The sequence below is a fragment of the Apteryx rowi genome, unplaced genomic scaffold, assembly GCF_003343035.1.
Source record: "Apteryx rowi isolate R43461 unplaced genomic scaffold, aptRow1 scaffold_2, whole genome shotgun sequence".
Classification (NCBI taxonomy): Eukaryota; Metazoa; Chordata; class Aves; order Apterygiformes; family Apterygidae; genus Apteryx; species Apteryx rowi.
In genome coordinates this window covers 7855103-7864824 of record NW_020448307.1, presented here as the reverse complement: position 1 = coordinate 7864824, position 9722 = coordinate 7855103, and the positions used below count along the sequence as shown (strand labels likewise).

At 46.1% G+C, this 9722-nt stretch overlaps 1 protein-coding gene across 1 annotated transcript; it reads left to right on the top strand.

Annotated features, from left to right (window-relative positions):
• Window positions 1-2972: 2972 nt before the first annotated feature.
• On the top strand, window positions 2973-8413 carry EFCAB9 (EF-hand calcium binding domain 9). The gene is made up of 4 exons (XM_026063549.1): window positions 2973-3108; window positions 4602-4750; window positions 5838-6014; window positions 8270-8413. The coding sequence occupies exons 1-4, from the start codon at window positions 2973-2975 to the stop codon at window positions 8411-8413; spliced, it is 606 nt and encodes a 201-aa protein (XP_025919334.1).
• The last annotated feature ends 1309 nt before the right edge of the window (window positions 8414-9722 follow it).

Genomic DNA, 9722 nt, shown 5'->3' with positions numbered 1-9722 from the left:
CGGGGAGCGGGGCCGCCTCCAGCCGCGCACATGGAGCCGGCGCCGCTCCACCTGCTGGCCTCGCTGCCGCCGCCCCGCGCCCGCCCCGCTCGGCTTGGCTCGGCTTAGCCCAGGCACGGCATCCGAGGCCGGTGCTATAAACACACGCAAAATTAAGGATCCGGGGAAGGAAAGCTCTGGAACACGCCAGCGGCTGCTATCGCCTTCCCGCCTGCGCAGCCAGGCCTCGGCCGGCGTAAGGAGCGCGGCATCGCCGGGCGTACGCGCCTCCTGGGCCGCTGCGCTGCTGGCGGTCGAGCGAAGAGGCGGTTATCTGAGTGTTAAAACATAAGCCTAAAACTGCCTTGGCAGCGGAAAGACGTTTCCTTCTTCGCCCAGTTCATCTCATGTAAAAATAGCCAAATACAAATATTTTTAAAACTCCCAGTAATGGGAATTTGAGGGTATCAGAACTATGGGTGAAGAATTTGAAGATGTGACCCAACTGCTGCCAAGTCTTAAGGTTCACAGCCTCTGAATGGCAAAACTTCACATCCAGCTTGAAATGAAGTATTAAATGGGGACATCTAGGGGAAATACTCGATGGTGCAGCCACGCTCAACAATTTCTCTGCTTTAATGCAGAGCTTAGTGTTAAATGGTTGTGCAGGCAAGCCTCACCGACAGAAACACAATTCACACCAGCACATGTGTTTTGCCTGTTTACATTTCCCTCAACCCGATTAACTAGCCTAGGAGCGCTGGCTGCAGGGTGGAGGTAAGGGAGGTGCTTTTTCACACTCCATCCTGATGTGTAATGTTGGCAAAACACAGCATAGGCTCTCGGTCTGAGAACATCTGGGCTCGGTGGTGATTTCTCATTACTTCCCTGATATATTATACCCTAGAGCGGGGGGCCGATCATCGCCTCTCACCGTCTTTGCTGTTAGGAATAACTGGATTTATACTGGTGCGATCAGCCCTAGCATTTCTTTTGGGAGTCTCCCGACACTGATGCTTGAAACACTATTTAAATAAACTGCAGCTCCTGGAAAATTGTGGTTGTATAAGAATTTCAGCTGCATTTTTTTTCAAAGTAAGTTTTTATCCCCCTATTTCTTCCCTTCTCCCCACTGAGTTGTAGGAAAAACAAGGTGAAAATGTGATCCAAGTATATCTTTGAAACAGAAAGAAACTGAAAATAATTGAGCACTTTTTCCACCTAACTTCATGGATTTTGGATCTCAAATAACATGAGGATTTGGCAGTTGGGAGCAGGCTTGTTGCCAGGGCTAGACCAGGTCAGCCATCAGTCTGTCTAGCTAAGTCTTGAAAATCTCCCAGGATGGAGCATATATCACTTCCCTGGGTAACTGGTTTCAGAGAACGCAATCCTCCTTGGCGAAATTTTTTCCCAATGTCCAGGTGAACCTCCCAAGCGGCTCTTTGTGGTCATTGCCCTTGTTCTGTCATCCAGCAACCTGGTAAGTGATTGACTCCGTCATCTTTGTAATTGCCCTTACAATAGGTACGGGCAAGTTTGGGGGATATCTGTCCCTATCAGGTGTTGTAAAGATCCAGAAGTCAAGATACACCCCATGCCAAAGGGCTTGCAATGTAGGCAGATGCCCTGTAGCCTACCTGAGGGTAGGCCAGTCAGGTCAAATCAGACAGATGATTTCTCTTGGCATAAATTTTGCCAAACTGAAGTTACCCCTTCAGAAGTTTTTGAGCAACTCTGATTCAGCAGAGCATTTTGAGGGCTGTGGAATTTTAATCCGGTGCTTGTTGCCCTCTGACCAGGTTTGCTATCTCCTGGCTGCACAGCCAAGAGAAGTCGGACATATTTAAATCCTTTCTCCCAACCCATTTCTCACAGAAAGCTTGCAAACATCAAACCATCTCAGCAAACAGGTTAATCTATCTCATCTACACATGCACTACTTCTTCTTACTGTTTTTCCAAATGGAAATAAATAAAAGAAAGAGATTATAAACTTCAAAAACACAAAAAAACTTTGGAAATCTTCCCCAGCCTTATGGAAGGAGACCTCATCCTATAGACAGACTGTCCTGAGTATTACCATTGCATTAAACACAGCTACTCAGAGCACAGTCCTCAGCAGTGTCAGCAGAACCGAACTCTTGATTAGCATTAAGACTAAAGGAGAAGAAACTGCTAACTTGACTGCTAGACTGGGGACAGCCCTGGGTTTAAAATGCTTAAAATTTAAAATACAGAGCATCTTTGTACCAAAGTAGGCCAGCGGCATGTATGATTTTATTATTATTATTGTTATTATTATTCCTGGTGCGGTTATAGGGGTCAGGAATAGAGAACACTTTCTCTGGTTATTGCTGTGCTGGATTGGAAGAGGAACAGATGATAAACACTTTATATAAATTTGATAAGAGTGGTTCATCTCCCTAACAGCTAACTTGAACAAAAAATTGGGCTTTTGAAAGCAGCCATCTCTGGGCTACAGCTCACAGACATGTTGCACCTGAGACTGTCAGACACTGGAAATTTAAAAAGTTAAAAACACTGTTAAGAGGAAAAATAAAACACTGCATTAGCTGCTGTGTAGGACTTCTTCAGCATGGACCAAACTTTGGGGAAACACTTGTCTAAGGCTATAAGACTTTCATTATAGTCATCTGCTTTGGTAGCTTTCTAAAGTAAATTCTTAAATGTGTGTTTTCTTGCACATTTAAAATCAGATTTAATGCTCTTGAGGGCATTTACAAAAAAACGTGCTATAAGAATAATTTCTGTCACTTGATTGTGATACGTATTATCCTTGAATGCTGAATGGTAGGGGAGTGTTTGCCTCCACATTAGAAGGGAATTTTTGAAAAATGTGGAAGAAACACGAAAGAAGCGTGGGAGGAGAAGAGACGATCGTATTCTGGTTCTAGGGTAGAATTCCCCCCCTGTGACGTGTCAGGGCCTCGGCGCTAATTCTGTTTAGGTGGCTGTCCACAGTTACCCAAGATGAAGCTGAAAACTGGGTGTTTTCTGCAGTATTTGTATTTAGATGAAGTATACTGCTTATTGTCGGTAAGAAATGCTAAGGCACTGACAGACTATTTCCAGCTCCTGGATGTTCATAAGAAGAATGCCCTGAACAGTAAGTACTTTTAAAGATGAGACTGGCATTAGCACTATAAAATTACAGGCCCGGTGTAATGTTTTGAAAAGAGATACACAGAGTGCTACATCACTTGGAATTTAAAACCTGAGATCATGGACACTATAAATATTGTACTTCAGATATTACAATGAATGCAGCACCCTGCAATGCTAATTAAGTAGCAGCTTAGTTAATACCATTACTTGGCAATACCCCAAAAAGTTTTCAGTTATGGTATATATCACCACGTGCCAACCGGTCTATCATGCTTGAGCTGCTCTGAAAGGTTATGTGGCCTGGCTAATCCTGCATCAGCTTCTGAAACGATCTGTATGGCTCATGGGACCATTCAAGGCAGCTGAGGTGTATTTTCAGCTCCCATTGATGGTATCCCTTTCCCTTCACCCTTCAATTGCTTCCTTCCCTGTTTTTGAAATAGAAAAAGGTCTAAGACCTCAAGAAACTTGCTTGGCTTTGTGATACTATCGTCTGCTGCATTTCAGCAACATGTAATGCCACCAAGGTAGGCTTGCTAGCAGTGTACAAACATGATAACCAAGTCCTGGCACCAAGGAGCAGATAATTGACGTACAAAAATCCCAAGCCAGAGATAAAGGAGATCTTTCTTTACAGCAGTACAAGCAAGATGCCAGGAGCACAGGACAAGATGGGATTTCTGGCTCACTGCAGCTAATTCCTTAGTACTGCAGCAACCTCATCATGTAATCCCTTCCACAAACCGAGTGTGCTCCACGTTAAAAAGCAGGTTCATGGCCAACATTATTCTCAACAGGAGGCTGTTGAAGAACCCCGGTTCACAGCTTCCTAACTTCCCGACTACGGTTATCGAGGCTATTCCCATTCATTTGCAAACCAGCATCATGCTCCAGCTTAAATAACACTTCTCACTATGGATTTATCCCACTGACAGAGATTTAAGGGTAGCAGAATCAGATCAGTGCTGCTGATTTTTCAGCTGGGGCTGGTTTTCCTCTGTTTTTGCGTGGAACAACTTGCAGAAGTTTGAGGGAAATGCCGAGGTGGATCCAGAGGTTTGGCTCTTCCTCTGCACACCCCTCCCTTCCCAGTGTCATCACTGGAAAAGACTAAAAAGGGTTAAAAATAATTGCTAACAGATCATGAGTTAAAAGTGACACTTCCAAAAGAAAAATGGATTGTTCTGCTAATGTTTCCAGTTTGTTGAAAAAGTCCTTTTTTTCCTTCGGGGTGCAGTGGAAGAGAGCAAAGTCCAACAGAAGATTATGAGCACTTTACATTGCCTTTGTGTAGAAACCACTTATGCCCCTTTCATATATGAGGGCAACTTATTAATACTGTCTATTAATTCCAAGCAGTTTCTTGCCCGCTACTCTGTTTTAATTGCCTGTGCAACCAGTCTGGGAGCAGCGGGCATCTAAAATAAGTTAAATCCTGTTAATTATTGCTAACAGCTTTGTCCAGACGAGGCCTAACAGCTCACTGTTTTCCAGATCTGCAGTTTTATTGCTTTCTCCATTATGTGACCGACCTGAAGAAGCAGCATATCATGCTGCTGTTTGACTTGCTGGACCGAAATGCGACAGGGGAGATCGGCTTTGACGAGTTCTACATGCTGGTGTGTCTCCTCTTGGCTCACGAGGTGCGTAGCCCCCGAGAACCGCTGCGGGCGACATGGACCATCGACACCCCATAAAGGGAACCAGCTCACTGGGGGCTTACCTTTGCTCATGGTGTGCAAGGGACAGAAGGGGTCCCGAGGTCTGGACGTAGCCACAACACTGCTGCATGCAAAAGGAAAGCAATGAAATGAGCTGTGTTCCTCTTAGTACCAACCCTGCTTCCCAGGCATAAATCTGCCCCCAAAACCTTTCACCAGTTGGAAACCATCTAAATGCTCCTGCCAGCTCTGACGGCCCATTTGGAGGGGAGTTCTTTGAAAAAGAGCTTCTTGGCTGGGGCTACCTGCAGGGAAGGAAGCAGAGCTGCATCCGTTTTCACTGGTCAGTGGATGCCAGCTTGTTGGTGCTGGGTGTGCTGATCCCCTTCTTCTCCTTGGCATTGCTTGCAGCTTGGCCCGTGGAGAGGCTAGTATCTTGTCAGGAAACAGCAGTGAGGGTGACAGGCTGTTTTGAGGGAGATGGATGAAAAAACCCCGGACTGATTTCCCCCCCACCCATCAGACACATCAGGGTCCCCATTCTGCAGTTGGGTGGACGTGGCATCTCTGGTAAGCAAGTGGCACATGGACATTGTGGCCTTTCAGGAGTGCCGCGCGGCTGCGTTGGCTCCATGAGGCTGGTTAGGCAGCCACACTGGGGGTGAGCACACAGGGCAGCTGCCCATGGGCCTCGGAGCAAGGAAAGGGGGCACCAAGCACCTAGCCGTGCAAGTCGTTTGACACATGGCAGGGAGGAGAAGGGACCTCACAACACGTCCTTTGCATGGGCCAGATACAAGCCTGGCTCAATTTCAGTAACTCTTCCCAGCACAGTCCTGCAGCTCGCAGCTCTACGGAGCACAAACCCAGGGAGCAACAGCCACGTGCTTCCACACAACCGAGCCTATGGGGCAGGAAGCACCAGGATCTTGGTATTTCCTGCAGGCTCCACTAGCAAGAGGTCACCTTTATTCTCTGGACACCAACACCATCTGCTATTCCCTGTATTCTTTCAAAGCAGGAAATTGCTGCTTATAATCTATTCTTAAACCTTTCTGCCCCGAAACAGAATCACCTTGAGAAGCAGTTCATCTATCGACACTCAGGGCCTGCCTTCAGACTGCTGGACATAGACAATGATCACACAATTGGTCCTAGGGAGTTTCAAGCCGCAGGGTTTCTCTTTAATATCAAGAAAGAAGAACTTGAGAAGATATTCAAGGACTTCGATATATCTGGAGACGAGGTAAAATTAGAGAAATTACAGCCAAAACAGAGGTCGTGAAAATGCCCCCATATCAAAAATTAACCCTTAGAAGCCCCAAGGGAGATGAAAGGTCTGCTGCATCTGGCAAGAATTAACAGCCTAGATGGGAGAAAGTGTGGGAGGGAAAATGTGCAAAGACACAAAGCAATTTACTCAAGCAACTGCAGAGTCTAGTTCCCTGTGCTGAGCTTACTGGGCTGCCCCAGAACTCACCAGCAGCCCAGCCGCATGCTGTAACCCACGGTGTATCCTCACTGAAGTCAGAGTTTTATTGTCTTCAGAAGGAGCAGGCCTTTGATGACTTACCACACAGAAACGATAGAGTCCTTGTTCAAATATTCAGCAACATCGCTATACTGGAGTTTGTGTGATTACTGAGACAGAAGGCTCTTCAGAGGTGTTGCTCTGCCTAAACTATCTGCTGCATACAGGGCTATTCCTGCCTATTTGTGGGTACAAAAAACAAGTCTGGTCATCTGGACCTGAAAGTACTTGAGCTGCTCTGGTGAACCTCTCCCTCCAATTTGCTTCTGAAGCCCCTCATGTCTTAGCATCCAAGCATAAGGCAAGCAACAAGGAAGTTGCAGAGGTCAAACAGGCATTTTCTTCTCCTTTGATCCTAGATTTCCCAGGACCTAAATATACATTTACAAGCCTATCTTCTTTATGGATATTATTCCCAGAAGTCTTGATTTAAAATGTCTTAATAGTAAGATAGCAACAGGATGAAGGAATTGGGGGGGGGGGGGCAAAAGGGATATATTACTCTGCCTGAAGAGACTCCAGTGAGATGAGATGGGCAGGACTGGCAGAAGGACTTTTACTTAATCCATTTTCTTCTGAGTTTACTTGTGGCTCCTCTTTGTTTTCCAAGTTCTCTGAAGCCAGGTCTCACACCTGCTGACCACACTTGGGCTTCAGCGGGGTACACTGACTTGCTCCCAGCTCCTTTTAGGTACATTATGAGTAATAGACCTTGGCTTCTGCTCATGCCAAAAGCAGTTATGTAGATGCTCCTGCCCTGGTAAAGCTCCAGCCAGGGAAGTTCTCCTTCACTTCTGTGATGGATCCTTCATTCTGACTTTAAACCAGCTTCAGGTCCCAACAAGAGGCTTCCGGGATCTCACTGCAGCACTCATCCCTCCCCCTGTGGCAGGGCACAGGCTTCCTGTAATCAGAAAGGGAACATCAAATCCAGTGATACCACCTTCCCAGCAAGGACTCAGTTCAAAGCCTGAGAAGGAGGGAGCAAAGTACAGTCCTCGCTACTGAGAACACATGCATCCCTACTCAACCTGCTCTCAGCCACCATCCTGCCTCCACCTCACCTTCACACCTGCCCCCTCACCTGCACTTTTTCAAACCACTCCCTGTTCTGAAGCACTCCCTGATTAATGACCACCTGCAGCTACACTGGCAGGGAGTCAATCATTAATACACCATGGGCATTTCTTATCACTGTCGCAGCTCCGTACTGTTCTTAGGACTTTAGCATCTCAGCACGCTCCAAGGGCACATTTAGCAAGACAACCACTAGTAACCAAGGGAGATTCCTTCTCTTTCTCCTCCTTCCTAGTGCTCGGTTACTGGGCATGGACTTTATTGTTTTTATTGATAATTCTCCTTGTCTGTGTTCTACCGCTAGCATCCTCTTCAATTATTTGTTGTGTCTTTCCTGTAAGCCTTCAGGGCTTGCAATATGTTTCCTGTGCAGTTGAACAGCGCATCTAGATATCAAAGCATCAGTCTTGATCAAGGCCTCAGGATACTTCTCTAATGCAAAGAACAGACTCGAGAGTGGTTTCCTGGAATGAGCTGTTTTAGCCCTGAGTTGCACTGATTCTGTCCTTTCATCTCAAGGCTGCCTGATTAAAAGGACGCTTTAAGTAGGAGCAGGATGGTTGTTTGATACAGCTCTGAAGGCACTCAGATCTCCCACTTACACCCAGCCACACTGTAACACCAGATGTTATGAATCCTTTAACATCTGCAAGTCATTACAGAATGGTAGAGAAACATTAATTTGCCAGGGAGGTGCCCTATTAGCCTGTAACATGTTCATTTGGGATGAGCCGGAGGCAGTAAGTTGAAACCAATTTCTCCTGAGTCAGTTGGGAAAATACAAGTTGGAGAATGGGACAAGAGCCTGGACTCTAGATTTTTCTCTGAAATAACTGTTTATATTAGCCAAGACTGCCTTGCTAAGACAGATATCTATCTCTCCTCCAAAACAGCAACTGAACTACAAGGAATTCAAGATGTTTACAATATTCTGCATTGACAAGCAACAAGAGAAGGAAAAGGAGAAAACGAGAAGAAGGATAACCAAGGGGAGTGTGAACGTCACCCTCCCACAAGGATCAGCCAGCTCCCAATAGACTAAACAAGACCACTTTTACTCACAGCTGGGAACAACACAACCTCACTTCTCCACCCCCCTGGGCTCAGCTTAAAACCAGCAAATAAAACATATCAAACTTGTAGAAAATGAATATATCAGACAAAGTGATGTATTCAAGCAATTGCTTGTTATTTTATCTCCATTTCTAATTGCTGCTGCTCTATAAAGATGAATGCCAGAGTCTGATATCCTCTGACGAGGAAGGGCTGATGCAACTTGGATTTCAGCCTTATGCTTCACAGCTCTCCCCAGGACTAGCATTGATATCAGTGTTATCCCTCCCCCATGTACTATAACACGTGCATCTTTTTGGTATTTTAGAGATGATCACTTCCTGTCCCCCAACTATACTACATCTTGCTTTAGAGAGAAGCCCCCTCCCACTGCTGTTTTACCATGTTCAAAGATGCACACAAAGAAAGGCTAGTTTGAAATTCGGCAGACTCGTTCTTGCCGATGCTGAATCCGCTCAAGCCTGTCAGCTTTCCACTCCCTCGTTTTCTGCTTTACATTAGACCGCTGCCATAAAAACCAGCGTGCATGCTTTAGGGTCAGGCGGTTTCCTTGCATCCTTATTACTGCTGTTGTGAGGAACAGCCCAACCGAAGGAAACGCTGTTTTCTTTGTTAATGAAACCACCTAATTAAACCCACATGGAGAGAAAGCAAGGGAAGCAGGCAGTTTGTCTTGCTAAACATTGACTGTTTACCCTTTGGATGCAGTAACCTAGCAAGTTTGTTCCCCCCCTCACCTTACGCACAGGGCATCACACCATTCAGCCTCCAAGCTCACCGCAATTAGAGCCCTTCTCTAATGAAATACCAAGGCTACGGCATAAGGGATTAATTACGATAGAGAATTCCAGTCTCTCAAGCTCAGCGACTGACATCACACGGAAGAACACTCGAGCACGCCTGTAACGTGGCACATCACCTCTTAGACCTTTGTAGCTGTTCCGATTCCAGAGCAAATAAACTAAACGTCTGAAATCCTAACTTTCAGGGATTGTCCGAAGAGAGGGAAAGCAAGAACACAACGAACCGCTCTTCACAAAGCCCAAGCTGTGGAGAGCTCGGCTCCTTTTCAGTACGTTACCTTTATGCCTTACGTTTTCAGCCAAGATTGGGAGGAACCGGCCCCACCGAGCTTGCGGCCACCTTCTCCCTAGAGCATGGAGATTGAATCTTGCATTTCTGCACCAGCTTTGGCAGTCACCCGTGTATGAGCAGCAGCAAAGTTGAGTCCACCATTAAAGACTTTTTCACTTAGCACAGCAATTGTGCTGC